This window comes from Sander lucioperca, chromosome 5 (assembly GCF_008315115.2).
Source record: "Sander lucioperca isolate FBNREF2018 chromosome 5, SLUC_FBN_1.2, whole genome shotgun sequence".
Lineage (NCBI taxonomy): Eukaryota > Metazoa > Chordata > Actinopteri > Perciformes > Percidae > Sander > Sander lucioperca.
The window spans coordinates 2,763,114-2,779,389 of NC_050177.1; the positions used below are offsets into that span (position 1 = coordinate 2,763,114).

General features: G+C 38.8%; 2 protein-coding genes across 7 annotated transcripts in view; both read left to right on the plus strand.

Moving 5' to 3' along the window:
- Positions 1 to 221: 221 nt before the first annotated feature.
- tlcd5a (TLC domain containing 5a) lies at positions 222 to 5,578 on the plus strand. Of its 4 annotated transcripts, XR_004897423.1 has the most exons (4): positions 1,946 to 2,187; positions 2,332 to 2,535; positions 2,975 to 3,604; positions 3,831 to 5,578. XR_004897423.1 is itself a non-coding variant. In XM_031297035.2 (3 exons), the coding sequence occupies exons 2-3, from the start codon at positions 2,340 to 2,342 to the stop codon at positions 3,505 to 3,507; spliced, it is 729 nt and encodes a 242-aa protein (XP_031152895.1). In that variant the 5' UTR covers positions 222 to 584; positions 2,332 to 2,339; the 3' UTR covers positions 3,508 to 5,578. The 4 variants fall into 4 exon arrangements, 3 of the variants coding, with proteins under 3 accessions (XP_031152895.1, XP_031152894.1, XP_031152896.1); XM_031297035.2 differs by lacking the exon at positions 1,946 to 2,187 and adding an exon at positions 222 to 584 and having other exon boundaries at positions 2,975 to 5,578; XM_031297034.2 differs by having other exon boundaries at positions 2,975 to 5,578.
- A 1,478-nt stretch (positions 5,579 to 7,056) lies between these two features.
- arhgef12a (Rho guanine nucleotide exchange factor (GEF) 12a) overlaps positions 7,057 to 16,276 on the plus strand; it is a 56,864-nt gene continuing 47,644 nt past the window's right edge. For 2 of the 3 annotated variants that reach the window (XM_031297037.2, XM_031297038.2), the window contains exon 1: positions 7,057 to 8,481. In XM_031297037.2, the coding sequence (XP_031152897.1) occupies positions 8,450 to 8,481 (32 nt within the window). In that variant the 5' untranslated portion in view covers positions 7,057 to 8,449. The remainder of the gene's footprint in view (positions 8,482 to 16,276) is intronic. The other variant, XM_031297040.2, reaches the window with a different exon arrangement.

The window sequence follows — 16,276 nt, forward strand, 5'->3', positions numbered from 1 at the left end:
CTTGGTATCAAGGTTTCAACCTAGGTCATTCAGGTAAGATGTTCTCTGAAACCACAACACCACTGTGCAGCACCTCTATTACACATTAGAATATTAGTGATATTAATAATGAATGTAGTTCTTCCATCTTGTCCTCTTGCCTGCTGGAGGAGAACTTGTGTGTAATATGTGCTATTGACCACAAGGTGTCGCCATTCTGTAAAAAAAAAAAAAAAAAAGTCACTTCCAATCGCTTTGGGAAGATATTAAGAAGGACGGAAATGTGCTTTTTCGGTTAAATATTTAATAAGCCTGCCTAAACTACGGTGTAGTATGGGATAATACAATCAGGGCATAATCATCGTTAGCACTAGCTAGCTACTAGTTGCTACATCTGCATATACAACGGCTAATAAAGTGGAAGGGGAATGAAGGGATGCTGAAGGAAGCTGTTGTTGCCACCATCACCGGCGGAGCTCACGTCAAAGCCAACCGATAGCAGTGTCTGCTAACAAACCTTTGACAGTCTCCTTCAGAAGCATATCTTCACAGGACACAAAACACGCAGGATGTAAACGAAGAGACAGCCATATGTGCACCTCAAGGTAATGACAATTTACTGCGTTTGTGAACGATTTACAATCTCATAGCTAGGAAAACGCTTTGTTAGCCTCTTAACGTTAGCTTGCTATTGGTTAGTTTGCCAGCATAATTGAGCCATAATTGGGTCAGTTAGCCGGTGTGAGAGCATCCTCTTACAGTAGCTAGGGATACGCTCTGGACCTCCTGCCCTTTTTAGTTTACCAGCATCAGCTGTTCCTTTTTTCAGACTTCCATGGCAACATTAAATTGTTATAGTTGAATGTAGCTACAGCTTATTGATGTAAGCATCCTAAAAACCTAAAAACGTATTCCATTCAAAAAACAGTCCTAGTAACGTTAACTCACATGTGTGTAACGTTATAACGTTACATAACTTAATTTAACCAAGGTTTAAAAAAAATCAACAAGAGTGTCCTGACCAAGATAGCAGTAGCCTACCACATAGAACACAGAGGTTACAAAACATAACACAATGAAGTACTTAAGATCTGCAATCTATCTTTTGTATCTATTTTGCCTAATGGTAAAGAAAACAGATTTGGAAATGTGAGATAATGAGTTGTCTATTCTGGTGTTCACTTAAATTGTATTAACACCTTGTTATATGCTGTTTATAATTTACATAGTTTGTTTTATTCCATTTGATATGTTTGTCTTTGCTTGTCCAGATCCCATGTTGGATTTTGATCTGTGTCCTTTGTTTTGGTTTGTAGTGTTTGGACAAGTGTGTTACCTGTAGATTATTTATGACAGAATAAAACCTAACCAAACTTAACCTTCTTATGTTCTCTCATTCATAAAGCTCCAAACAGTCCTAGTATTTCATCTACCCATTGCAGCTTACATGACGGGTGAAATGATAAATCCATAAGTTGATAATTGATTAATAATTTCAGTCATTTTCAAGCTAAACATGCTAAACATTCACAGTTTCCTGCCTCTCCAATGTGAGGATTTGATGCTTTTTTTTTCTTTTCTTTTTTTCTATATATTGATAATAAACTGGATATATTTAGGTTTTGAACTGTGGGTTGGTCAAAACAAGCAATTTGAATACATCACATATTTATAATGGGTTATATAATGGATATTTTTCACAAATATCTGACATTTTAAAATGTTTAATTGAGAAAATATTTTGTAATTGCCACCCTATTTTGCATGCTGTTATGTAAAGAAAACATATAATATTACGGCTTCACCTCCCTATGCCATCCTGACATGTAGCCATAAAAGCAAGACAACAACAGTACATTTTATTATTATTACTCATGTAATTTAACAACAGCTGAAATAACCTTTCTCTCATGAGAACTGTCTGAGGCCCAGCACCCAGTAACCTCTCATCTAGTTCTGAAACTAGCTTGAAGTCTTTGAGATTCAGTACATCTTGTTCCAGCCCAGTTAGGGTGGGCCTGCCCATCTGCATGGTCTCACCTCCTTGTACAAACGTCACAGCAGAAGAAGAGACGTCCCCCTCACCCCACCAGACCCTCAGCCGGCCAACTATAGTGCTATTATAGTTCAAGCAAAGGCTAATTGTTGGTCACTTACAAAGGATTGCACAGTCCAAGTCTCTGGACGGTAATGCTGTCTCTTTCTACTGTAAGCGATATTACAGCGCAAGATGTGCCTCTATAGATTTTTCTCTTTTTGTGTAATGTGATTCAAAGTTGGATTGATGACTGCTAACAGACATGTTTTTGAGAGAAACTGTTAGTTAGGGTTTCTTGTTTGTTTTGTCTATAGAAGAGAAGATGGCACTGGTTGTGGTTGGTGCTCTCCTGTGCCTGTCCTGTTGGGTCTCTCTCTACTTTATCTTGTGTAACGTTAACGCGTCAAGGAGCTACGAGTGGAACTGTCGCCTTGTCACCCTGGTACACGGCATCCTGGCAGTCTGCATCACATCATACATAGGCTATGTGGATGGACCCTGGCCTTTCACTTATCCAGGTAGGACACTGTGGATTCAAATTGTCAAAGTTTTTGCTTGAAAAATGACAAATTGATTTTTACCTTGGTTGCAGATATATTTTGTCTTGATTGACTAATTGTTTTAGCTCTGCATTGATTAGTATGTTGTTGAAAATGTGTTTTTTACTTGATACAGCTAGTCTAGTAGTGTCAACAGTTAAATTAGAACTACCAATTGGAACAATTTTCAAAATGTGAATAAACCATTCAGCAGTGACCAAATCATTTTACCTTTGCTGTCTTCTATTCTGTAAAGTTACTTATCAGAAGTTTGTTTCTACATGGTGATATTAATAACTATGTGCTCCCCTCACAGCAATAACTTGTGTTGCCTCTGTGATTGCATGATTGTTGTATTGCATTTAAAAGATATGCTCACTGAGAACTGTCTGTTTCTGTTCTTGTGAATGCCGTACAGGTACTAAAAACACTGCTCTTCAGATAAGTGCCATGGTTGTGAGCCTAGGCTACTTTATTTTTGATATGGCCTGGTGTGTGTACTACCGCACAGAGGGACCCGTTATGCTGGCCCACCACACCATGAGCATCCTGGGAATCCTGTTGACCCTTTGGTTGGGGGAGTCTGGCATCGAGTCCTGCGCGGTACTCTTTGGCAGTGAAATCACCAACCCCCTCCTGCAGGCACGCTGGTTCCTCAAACAGACAGGACATTACGGGACACTGCTGGGGGACATTGTGGACGTCCTGTTTGTGCTGCTGTTTGTGATGATGCGAATCTTTGTGGGAGGCACAATGCTATACTGTGAGCTGATTTCCCCGAGGCCCAGATTCTTTATCAAGTGTGGGGGAGTGGCTATGTACGCTCTATCCTGGGTGTTTATGGTGGACATTGTTCGATTTGCCATTCGGAAGAGCAAGAGCTGGAACAAACAGAAGAGAGTCCAACAAAAGACAGTGGCAGCTAATGGTCATGAAGGGAAGAAGGACTGATCGGCTTGTGCTTCTTTAAAGGAAATCTGTGTCTTTGTTTTTCACTTTGGACGGGCAAGGAAAAGTACAAAGAAAATCAACTTGTTGTATGTTAAACTGAGTCGAGAAAAATCCTGTGAGATCTATCTGTAAGGTCTAACACCTGCACATTTTTGAAATAAATTATGCAGATATTGCAGCTGAACACATGTTTGATTATTGTGTAAAATGTGCGGTTAACAAACAACACAGATGTAGTTTATGTCACTGAAAACCAAAGCACTTTCTATAAACACATGAACAGAGGTTGCAGTGAACTGTGGCCTAGTCATATGTGATGGTTTTGATCCAAAGGAAAGCTCAATGTTAGGAAAGAGACAGTTAACATGTAATCCCTGTCCTCCTTGTGATTCTGTGGGGTTTTTGGTGCATGGGAAACTTTGCGCAGATGTGAAAGGTGCACTCAGGGTGATGAAGTCATACCAGAAAGTTGGGATGGACTCCAGAGAAATGTGTGTGTGATGTGTTTGATTAATTTGTTTAATCTACTTTATAGCAATATATATTGCAATTCCTATACACTTCTGAAATCCTATTCCTAAAAAAAATGTCATTCATTTTATTTGCTTTGTGTAAAATGATACATGAAGAGAAAACCTCTCAATTACATAGTTCTACAGTGGCAATGCTATTATTTTGCAGTCCATTTGGATATATGTTAACTCTAAATAGCTTAAAATGTTGGGTTATATTGTGTCAGATTCAGAATTTGTACCTTATATTATATTCAATTATTTGAAGTTTCTGATTTCAAAGGATCCATACTTTGTACTGATAGTTTAATTTAATTTAATAGTCGTGGTTCAGTCTCACAGAGATCTTGTCAGACAAGATAATTAAATACAATGTATTATGAGCTATCTGTACAGTGTGCTGATCTTTTATCTGACTTCTTTTTCAGTTATTATGTTTCTATGTTTTTGATCCAGCACCTTTAAATGTTTTTGAGATGTACAAGCTCTACACTCCGTTTGTCCTAGATAGATGGATAGATAGATAGATCTAGTAATCTTTAAGACAAACATACAATACTTTCAGAAGACGAAAACCTGTGGAATCATGCATGCATCTTTTGTTTCTAGCCCCTAACATGTTAGTTTTTACATTTAGTCTTAACACAAGGCAGTGACACACACAACTACAGTAGGGCTCGGAAATAGGTATCATTTATCAACTGTCAGTAAAATCATATTGAGATGATATAATGATATTGGGTTATTGTTTTGCAAAATTGTGTTCCATTCATTCCAAACATACTAACATACAACAAAAAAAATTTAATTTTTTGGATTTATGTGTGAAGAGTTTTGTGGGAGTTTTAGTATTTTATGTGTGATTTTGCCATAATGTGATATTCATTTTCAGAAAAATATTCATCTCAATATTGTGATATTGATTCCAACCTTATTGCCTGGACAGAACACACACGTGCATTATGGTATAAAGGCAGGTGGATTGTTATGTGGAAAAAATATTATGATTGAGCCCGCTCTGCGACTGGATTTGTTCCATGCCAAGAAAGTTACCAAACTACCAGGTTTTTATTGTGCTCAGACTTTATATCGGTGTTCTTAGTATTATGACAATTTTTAGTTTGTTACTTTAGTGCACATGGATATATGCAGTAATGTGCTAAAACGTCTGCCATCCCTTTGTTTTCCTATTTAAATTTGACTGAGATTTGATGTGTTGCTGTTTACCTGGCTGCCACTGTTAAGTACTATGTGAGCATCACCACCATTATATCCAAGAAAGTAAAAATCTAACTGGTGTGTGCCTTAGTTATCTGAATGTACTTTCCTAATGTTTTGTTTGGTTTTTGTCTTGTGCTGTACTGTAAACATAAGTATAGGAGTAATGAAGAACTATTTTCTGTTTGGGGTTTCATGATTTGCCTTTGTAATCTCTGCGTGAAGTCAAATAAAGATGTGATAGATTGTTTGTATGCTTTTAAATCAATTTTAAACGACAAAATGTAAACTAAAACTAAGGGATCAGCTGCATTTGCATCATTAAATGCCACCGATACTCAGACGTGTTATTGGATTGAGACTGCAGTTACCTAAACTGTCCACATGATGGTGTCATATCAATGATATATGAATGATTAGTGAGGAGACTTGAGCAGTCATTTGGCAATGCTAAGATAAAAATATTAAAAAAAAAAAAAAAAAAAAAAAAGGTTGGGGGTGCTTTTACAGCATTGTGTCACATTCTACTTGTAGTTGATCAAAATTGGCCAGTTTTTTGTCCTTTTCAGCATGAATTCAACAGTTTTTAAATGATTTCATGCATTGGAGCATGCAAAGTTTAATACCATGTATGGCACTGATGATACTGTATGTAATACAGTGTATTGCATAATATTGTAGTATTGTACAGTATAGTGTCAGCCAGAGATATAAATAATTAAATAGAATTACAAGGCACAACACAGTGAAGATAATCATACCTCCTTATACATTTAGTATGCTGAATGGGTGATCCAAACCAACAAACAAACAAAATAGATTGAGAGACGGTAGAGAAGAATAATTTGACTCACAAGCACTGGTAAATAGGATATGGACAGATTCATTGTGGTAGTGCAACACACACACACACACACACACACACACACACACACATATGAGTGCCTTGTTGATGATGGGCAAAGAACTGGACTGTAAGCTGTAAATAATGGACATAATGACTGTTCTCCCAGTCCCAGACCAACCACAGAGCCATGAAAACATTGAAATAATCATACAACAACATGCATAATCATCAAGTTTATCAACCACCTAAAGAAAAGTGCCTCCTTACTGGAAAACTCTTAGGACTGGTTTCCCCTGCCATGGAAAAGTAAACAATCACGCAATACATATCTAAACAACTAGGGCTGTAACTAATGATTCTTTTCATTATCAATGATTATTATACAATCAATACAATTGTTTAGTCTATAGTCTTTAGTATAACTGTCAGAGAGATGCTGTCTATGTTCAATAGTCAATGTGGGCTAATAGTATTTGGGCTGCCACTAACAATTATTTTCATTATCAATTAATCGTTTGGTCTAGAAAATAATCAACAAATAGTGAAAAATTGCCATCACAAGTTCCCAGGGTCTAATGTAATATGTCTTCAAGAAAACTATTCACATGTGAAAAGCTGCAACCAGGGATTTTGATTGTTGTTGCCATTTCCCCCCCCAAAAAACAATAAAACAGATAATTATTTGATTATCAAAATTGTTGCAGATTCATTTTTTGTCAATCGATTAATCGGTGCAGGTCCATACTGTTATATTTTTTATTCATAACTTATATATGCCCAACGTATAGCCTAACGTTACTTTAAAATACATTGAATACTATATGAATGCTATACTACCCATACTATTAGTAGTAGTAGTAGTAGTAGTAGTGGTGGTGGTATCATAGGTACTGTTGTTGTTATTGTCGTGTTACTTTGCAGCAGTGTTCCCTAACATTATGCTGAAACAAAATGAGTTTTCCCATCTCCCGGCGGAAGTGGTTAGTTGAAGCGCTACTGGACTCCAACAGCTAGCTGGCTAGGGCGTTGCTAGCGGCAAAAGTGGGATTTTTGGTACCTTTCCGCAAGTTATATCATTGTACAAATAACGTCTTGCGTTAAAAAAAACAGCGTTTGATGTTCGCTAGAAGTTTTAACCGCCTCTGTAGCTTTTTGCCGTTGTTTACAGAGGACTGGTGTTACTTTCTGTCCCGTTAGCTGGCCACATAGCTAGCCTGCTTCCATCCACGGGAATTCTGCCGAGAATCGACTGAATTTTGGAAACATGGAGTCAAGGAACGTTGCGCTGTGCTAACCGACTTCACTGGATTTTCTTTTCCTAAGGAGACTTTCTGGACATAACACGGAAACATATCGCAAGCCAGTCAACATTCATGCCGTGTTGTATATATATTTTTCGGTCGTTGGCCGGCTCATTGTTGTGAACGGGAGTTTGCTTAGTTTGCACTCGAAACAAGAGCATACGAAGCAAAGTTTTTTTTTTTGCTGAAAGAGCTCATCTGTTTTGTTAGCTGGTAGCTGGTGAGATTCAACGCCAGACGCTTTCCGTAAGAAAGAATCTTCTGAAAAGCCATTGTGCTTTTTTTAATCGACCATATATCACATCTTGTTTTTTAATCTAACGTCTTACACCGGTATAACATTAGCTGCAGTTGTTGCTAATTTGTAACACGGGTCGTTTAAACTCGGTATTGAGCGATTCTCATGGTCACGGGAGAGTCGTCCCCACAGTCACAGACAGGCATTTCTGGGAGCAGGGAATACCAAATGGGACTGGAGGAATTTTCAGCATCTTCAAAGACCATTTAGGAACCGAGGCCAATCAGTCGAACTGGGGTGGTGGCAGACGGACTACATTGCTGGGCCAAGGTGTCTGTTGCATTGGAATAACGTTACATATTGTTTATACATTTCATATCGACGGAAAACTGGGATGTGAATGCAAAGGATTTATACAAGGAGTTCATACATGCACGACAACTTGTGCCAGCTGACGCAGTATATTTATTTGTGTTTGCAAAATATTGTTTATAGCTGGGGTAGGATATCATCTGACTGCACAGCTAATACGACAGAGGCCCTGATTAATTTAGGTCTGCACTGTAGATTCCTTGCTATTCAATTTTGGCAAGGATTATTGGTTTACAGATAGCGCATATGTAGTTTTTTTGTTTCCTCTAGTATTTGGACGTGCCTTGCAACAACCCAGCAGTGTCCTATAAGTCATCTATTGTCAACACCATTCTCAAAATCCTTGCCTACTTCAGACGAATGCCCGAGAAGGTCGCTCCAGGAAATCGCCTCATCACACTCTGGAAAATGTTAATCGGATATAATTTGCTGCAAATCTAGAACCGGAAGCCCAATGAGTGACACACAGTCCAGCTTCACTGACAGGTACAGTATCTTCTATTAATGTGCTGTCTGCATCCCACATGCACACATTGAGTCTTCACAGTTGTAAAACATAACATGTTCTTAAAGTTTCTTGATGATATTAACATGAAACACGACCCGCAGTCAGATGAAAACTGTTTTACATGGTCGATGTAATGCACTTCTTTGTGGTGCTGTGCTCATAATAACTATGTTATACAATCTAATTACCAAGGAAGGACATCAGCTCTTGATGAAAACATTGCTGATTTCAGCATGGCTAATGGAGTTCTCTGAAGACACTAAAGTAGTACTTGTCCAAGGATTGAGAAGGCCTGCCACTTTTTGTGCGCCTGGGATCCCTGTACACCTTTCAACATCTCTACTACATCTTAAGCCCTTTAAAGCTAACCTTCTCCTGCACCTATTAAAACAATCTCTGGATTTAGAAAAAGACCTTAGCTTTGTCAACTAATCACCTTATCTAAGACATCTGTCAACTTAAACTCAAAGGTTGGACACTGTTGCTAAATAATGTGTCATGACCAGAGGAACACACTAAATCAGCGGTGTCAAACTCATTTTCACCAAGGGCCACACTGGAAAAAGAGAATCACACCAAGGGCCACACATGTAGAGTTTATTGACGTGCATTTGTTACTGCATGTCACTTTTTTTTTTAACATTTTGGTAGCTTTTTTTAAAATAATTTTTGTTGTTTTTGTTTCCGACTTTTTTGTGGCTTTCTCAGACATTTGTCGCCTTTTTGTAAATGTGTTGCTTTTTCCGACATTTTTGTACGGTTTTTGTCGCATTTTTGTTGACATGAAGCCCTACAAAAGTCATAAAAAGAGTTCCTTAGCTATCATAGAATTTAGCAAATCAAGCAAAACAATGATACATTTTTTAACAACAACCTTTTCACAGCCTGAATATGAAAACTCTCTGCCTCTGGGGGAATTTCTGAGTCTCAGAGTCGGCAAATCTGCCATATTCTGCTTTGAATGTCAGGTAATTGCTGTTTAAAAAACACTTTCCTGTGTTTTTGGTTTGGCACACAACTAGACGGGCCCAAATTTATTGTGAACCCAAACAGATATACGGGCCCGATCTAAATCTGCAAGGGGCCGGATTTGGCCCGCGTGCCTTGAGTTTGACACGTGCACTAAATGGTATAAAATGATCAGTCTCTATCATCCTAATCCATTATTATATCATTTGTCAGTATTGTTACTATTGTGTCATTAGAATAATGAATTCCCCTGTGTTTTGGTACCTGGTGAATTAGGAGGTTTCTATTCTCAATTTGATGTACTCTGACAGTGAAACAGAGAAGTGAAGCTGTTGCATTACGTCAAGCCTCCCCACCTGAATCCCACATACTTGCAAGGAAAGCAGGCCAATACAGTGGAATGTGGTCGATGGATTCAGAGCGGAAGGAAGCTTTATTGCACAGGTTGGGATCTGAAATATCCTCCTGGCTAGGGCATGAGCTAGAGGCTAAAGCCCAATCCCATTTTACATGACCCCTTCCCCCACTGCAATGATGGCAACAGTGTCTGTCACCAACTGCTATTGTGGTGTTTAAAAATAATAATAATAGTATTACCACAACCCACTGGTGCTATTAACTAAACCAGTGTTGATACCATTATATCTTTGGTTGCTTTTAGCAGTAAAATGACTACTGTTGATTGGCAAATACATCACAGAGATACTCCTGATGTCATAAAGCACCTAATGTTAGGTTGCTATTAGACAGTACAGTATATCATAGAGTGGGCTATATTTGGTCATCTCAGATTTACTGCTGCATGTGAAGGCTTGAGACTGTGCTACACAAATGTGTTGTCTATTCTGCTTCCCTTTATTCAGAGTATGTGGGTTGATATGTTTAGAGTGAGTTTGTTTTGGTTTCACAAGCCCTGTGTTATAAAAGTCACAATTGTTACTCTACCAGTAAAACATGATCCAAGACCCCAAAAAGCAGTCTGTAGACGGTGCAAGCAACTAGCTCTTTACCTCTGTTGCACAAAAAGTATTGTTTGGACTGCAGCAGTTTTCGAGGGTGTTTTCCACAGTGGTTGATAATGTCTTTATTGATTAATAGTGTTGTCTGTCTCTCCCTCTCTCCTTAAGTCCATCTGTATTTTCCTGCCTTGGCTTTCTCTTCTTCTATGTGTGGTGTTGTGCATTTTGTTTTCGCTCTGTTGGCTATGGTGGGAGTATGCATCCAACATCTATTGGGGTTGGGCCGCCAGCCAATGGGTCAGTTTAGTGTGCTGTTAGCTCTTTGTCATAGAGTTCTGCTGATCTCCACGTTTTTCCCAACCCCACCCCCCCTCTGAGGCCCTCCCGGGAAGTGGTGCTGGTGACATAACTAATAGTAAACAAAAGCTTTTAGTGGGAGCTAACTGGTTGTCTGCTGTATGCTCCTCTCCAGATCCACCAGTGTAGGTCAGATACATTCAGGGAGGCTGGTTGGAGTATGTCTTTATTGTTACCCTGTTGGAGGACAAGTGTTAAGTTATGTCTGTGGCTGGTTAATGGTAATAGAGTTGCAACTTAACAAGTTTGTCATTAATTGATTCATTAATCTAACTGTTGATTATGTGAATGCATGATTACTCATTTAGGCCTAGTCTTTATACTTACAATTATAATGCCAAAATGCCCATTGCAACAGATGTGTTTATTTTGTTCAGCCAACAGCCCAACAATGTAAGAGCATTTGATTTACAAAAATATAAAGAGAAGAGAAAAGCAACACATTTTAGAGTCTGCTTGGTGTTAGAACTGGATAAATAAATATGATCAGATCTATAATCTAAATAGTCATCAATTGATATTTCTGTCAATTGTACTAATAAAGTAATTATGTCAACACCAAGTGATAATAACGTGGCACTGGAGTCAATATTTGCCTTACTTAGATGAACAATGTTTTATTGAGTACTACTGACAGCTCGGTCTGCTTGTATGCGTCTCCTGTATATTGGCATCCCTCCCTTATAATGCAGTATGCTTCTACTCCATCTAGTCAGCACTGATAGTGGAGAAGTGGTGTCAGCTACTCTGAACTGTGCATTAAAATGAGTATCACGAAGTAATTTAAAGCTCTGATAAGAAGTGCAAAGGCTCCAGCTCAGCATGCAGTGCAGAATGGTGGTATTTATACACTTCAAACACAGTCAAAACCAACATCTGAAATGAATTGATCAACAAATATTAAAGGTATCAGACCAAAGGATTAGCAGCTGTAAGTTACATTCAAGTAGGACAATTGTATGTGTCTTATGAGAAGTTGCTGAGTCAGATATAACTCCATACATTTTATGTTTCCAGCTTCCCCTCGTATAAAGATTTGTCACTTTTCACAGTCTTATAGTAATTTAAATATCTTTTGGTTTTTGACTGTTGGTTGAACAAAAAAAGCTATTTGAAAAGACATGATCCAGAAATGATGATGGTTTTTGTTTTTTCTCTCTCGTATTTTCGCCTTTATTTGACAGATGACTGTGTAGAAATGGGGAAGAGAGAGAGGTTTGACATGCAACACAGTGCGTTATATGGTAATCGCTGTAAACACTCACCTACCAAGGCATGGTGTTCATTTTTGACTATTGTATAGTATTTTAAATACCAAACATTTGATCGGTTAATTGAAAAAATAATAGGGGGATTAATTAACAATAAAACTACTTGTGAGTTGCAGCCCTGGTTCTTCTTTACCTAACGATTTTTGATATTTTGTAACCTGCCCTATCCCGCTGCACTAGACAGTGTGATTTATATATGTTAATATGTTTCAAGATTGTGAAGGAATTCACTTCCTCCTTAACTTTAAAGTAAAGAGCAGAGTCCTCTGAGTAATGTCTAACTATACCTTAACAATGCTTGTTGTAACCCGTATGCCTTCTTTTCCATTACAATCTTCGTCGCATCTTTTTTAGGTCACAGCAAGCGCTTGTCAACCTAAATTTCACCAGGCCATATTGATTATGTCTTGGCTCAAAATGTGACAAAGGTGATATATCAACCACCTACATGACTTAGTTTGTTAAATGCCAAATACATTTTAACATGCTCCAGGTTGTGAGCAGGTGTGCAATGCCCCGTCTTCCTACCCTGCTTTTAGGGAGCTCATTGATTAGAGAGTAAAAACTTTATACTTGAAGGTATTTGCTGTTAAATGTGTTTTAGCTTAAATTAAAATCAAGGGTCTCTGTTTACAAGGTAGTCAATCAGTACATTCTACTTAGAAGAATAGATTTACAGAATACATCTGTAAAACAAATTCCACCTAAAGCAGATCTTTTTTACTTTATGATGCAGTATAGTGTATGCGAAAATACCAACGCAACAGAAACACCTTTATAGTCTTATATCAAACACAGCTCTGCCATTATCCCTACCTTTTATAAGGAGTATCATATCAAGAATTGGTTCAGATTGTGTCAGAGAGTGTTGCTTCATTTCCATAGTAAAGTGGGAGGTTGTGGTTTGTGGTGCTGCAGTGAAAGGCATTTCTAATACTTTGTCCTCAAGGGGTAAAATATAAGAAAAGCAAGTAGAAAAGCTCTAAGAAGCCCATATTGATCTGTTGCAAATCAGTCACAAGTTCCTTTCATACAGTTGTTGCGTTATGGTACTTATACATTATGAGTGGCTGTACAACTTCCATATGCACAGCGCAAAAAAGGGAAAGCAGTTTGATTGCAGCCTGGATCATTGATTTGGAATTATGTTGTATAACGGTTTGGTCTCAGATCTTGTATGGAGTCTGGGTGTTTGTCACATTCAGAAAATGAATGTAAATAGTTGTTGTTGGTGACATGGTGTGTCTAAGGCATTTACAAGTACAGCTACTCTAGATGTTATATTTACCTTTTCAACATCTGCCATCACTACAACCACCCACATCTTACATCTTACAGCATCATCTTACTATGTTGTCATTTGCCCTTGTGCCACCCTGGAGTTATTCTACTGTTGCAATTACAGTTGTCAGTGATGCTGATCATTATTACTTGAATTGTTTGTATTGCAACTCACTAACTACTGCAAGCACAGAAGGCCTTACCAAATTCTTAGTTGTCTTTTTTTTTTTTTAAAGAATGTAAATGAGGACCCAAGGAAGACTCTGCTCACACCAGGATGTCACTTTGGCAGGCACACACCAACTCTCACCATACTCTATCCATACTTGCCAGGTCCCATTTCACTCTTTTTTTCACACACTCTCTCAATCGCACCCATCACATTTTTCCATTTATTTGCTTTGATCAGTCCCTTTCTCCCATCATTACCACATTTCCATTATGCCTAGAGGTAGGGTGTATTCACTGTTGCATCAAATTGGCCTTCATAAATTAGCCAAGTACAAATGAAAAGTGCACAGGTGGAAATGGGTATCCTGGTTTAGCCTGGTCCTTGTGTGTGTTTTTTAGGGTAATAATATTTTTTCTTTAGTTATTTTAGTCAAGACAGGCATGGCTAAAAGGAAATAAATGGACACTAAGATAGCAAAAGAGAGCGATATGGCAGAGAGGAAAAGAAGCAGGCAATGCCCTAGGGTTAGTGATGTTGGAGTGTGGGTAAAGTCTAGGCATTAGCTGGGGCTCTGAGTGCTAAGGGAGTTGGGGTCTATCACCCAGCCCTGTGATGCTGATGCTTCTGGACACCCTCTAGAATCCTGCCCTGTTAGCCAAAAGAGCTTCAGGGCCCAAACATTACTTTCACTTCACAAAAGACAGGGTTACTACAATAGAGAAAAAGGGGACAAGGGTAGAGAGCTATCTTGCCGAAGTGTCATGTCCTCACATGTCCATTTAAGGATGTTGTAGCCATGAACTAGGCTTGTGCCTTCAAGCTAACTGACAATTGTAATGCCACGCTATTCTGCAGACTACACAGTGGCACAAGAGATGCGATGCTGGGGATTTATCTTAGATTTCTTGCTGTTAATTGATTGATTTTGTAAATGTACATACAATATATATTTTTGTAAGTGCACACGTATGGGCAATCTTTGTAGAAGGAAATGGATAGTTGACGTTAAAAAGCAGCAGTAATTGGGTGTCATTCCTGTGGCCTGTTTATAGCCCCTTCCCTGGCTCTCAGAGTGGTGATGCTCTAATTGTATGTGTCTCTGTGTGAAATGTATAGGATGTATTGTAGAGAGAGACCAGCAGCCTGCTGCAGCGCTGTGATTAATCTTACACTGCCTGTTTCTGCTGATTCAGGGGTGACTAGACAGACTAACACATCCCTACTCTTTCTCTAAAAAAATCCTGTGTCAGTTCTGTTACCAACCTGCAGGCAGTAATGTGCTTTTACCACATGTTGCATCAGCTTAAATGTCATCATAGGTCTGCTTCTAACAGCCATTAATACATCTTTGAGATCATTCCAGGATACCAGATCATACACACAAAGTCTGTCTCATGGAGACACTTCAACATACCCTAAATTGTAGTGCTAAAGTTAACAGCTAAATTGAAGCTAAATACTCCCTTCAAAGAAGTAACTTGTGGATTAGAAAAGTTCTCAGGTTTTTGTGACAGGGCTCATGACTAGCAGCAGTGTGGACAGTGTAGCATGTTAAACCACCTCTGCTCCTTTCCCAGTGCTGGAGGACAGCAGACAGCATAGCGTGAAGAAATGTCTATCCCGCGGCCCTCATGTCAGGAATCCTGATGAGGTTTATTGGGGCAGAAAGGGCAGTGTTTTCCCCCTGAGGCTGTAGCTTGAGCTCCAGAGCTATTGCTCCTGTCTCTCACACCATATCTCTCTCTCTCTCTCTCTCTCTCTCTCTCTCTCTCTCTCTCTCTCTCTCTCTCTCTCTCTCTCTCTCTCTCTGTCTCTCTCTGTCTCTCATACATACAAAAAAGTAATATATCATCCGCATAAAGCATAAGTTTATGCGCCATCCCTCCTACAATGACACCTGGGAAATTAGTCTCCCCCTTATGTGCTGCTGCCAATGGCTCTATGGCTAAACAAAACGACAAAGGAGAAGGGGGTGAGCCCTGTCTTGTTCCCCCTTCCAAGAGCAAAGTATTTAGAAATTAACCCATTAGTTTGGACCACAGCTTTTGGGTGTTAATCCAACACCTGAATCCATTTAAAGAAAATGCTGCCAAACCCATACATTTCCAGAATGTTTAACATATAGCCCCATATCAACCATATCAAATGCCTTTTCGGCATCAAGAGAGATAGCAGCTACTACATCTGGGATTGTCTATTTACAGACTATGGAATATCTGAAGAGCTATGCCCATGAATAAACCCCACCTGATCAGGATGAATTAAAGAAGTAATTACCTAATTTAATCTGTTTTCCATTTTTTTTTTAAATAATCGTAACATCTAACTGCATTAAGGAAATTGGGCGGTAATTCTTACAGTCTCCTGGGTCTTTACCTTTCTAAGGCAGGGTTTCTGCTATACATCAGCAGCGGCGCTATGTTATCAAATAAGGCAGCTGACGGCAACGTTATTGTTCATATTTTGGCACAATGACTACGTTTACATGCACATAATATTCCGTTTAAAGACGATATTCCGACTAAGCTGTTTACAAGACTAATGAATATGAATATTCCACTAATATTCCCGTTTACATGTAGCCATGCAAAATACGATTTTTTCAAAGTTTACCAGCAGTGCCGGACTTGTTGGACCGTGCGAACACAGCGTCCCGCTTTCATTCCTTTAACCAGCTTCTTGAAAAGGTTGGTGTAGCGATGTGTGCGCATATCCAAAAACTCGCTTTGTCTCTCATACACTCACTTAATGCTCTCTTTGAAAA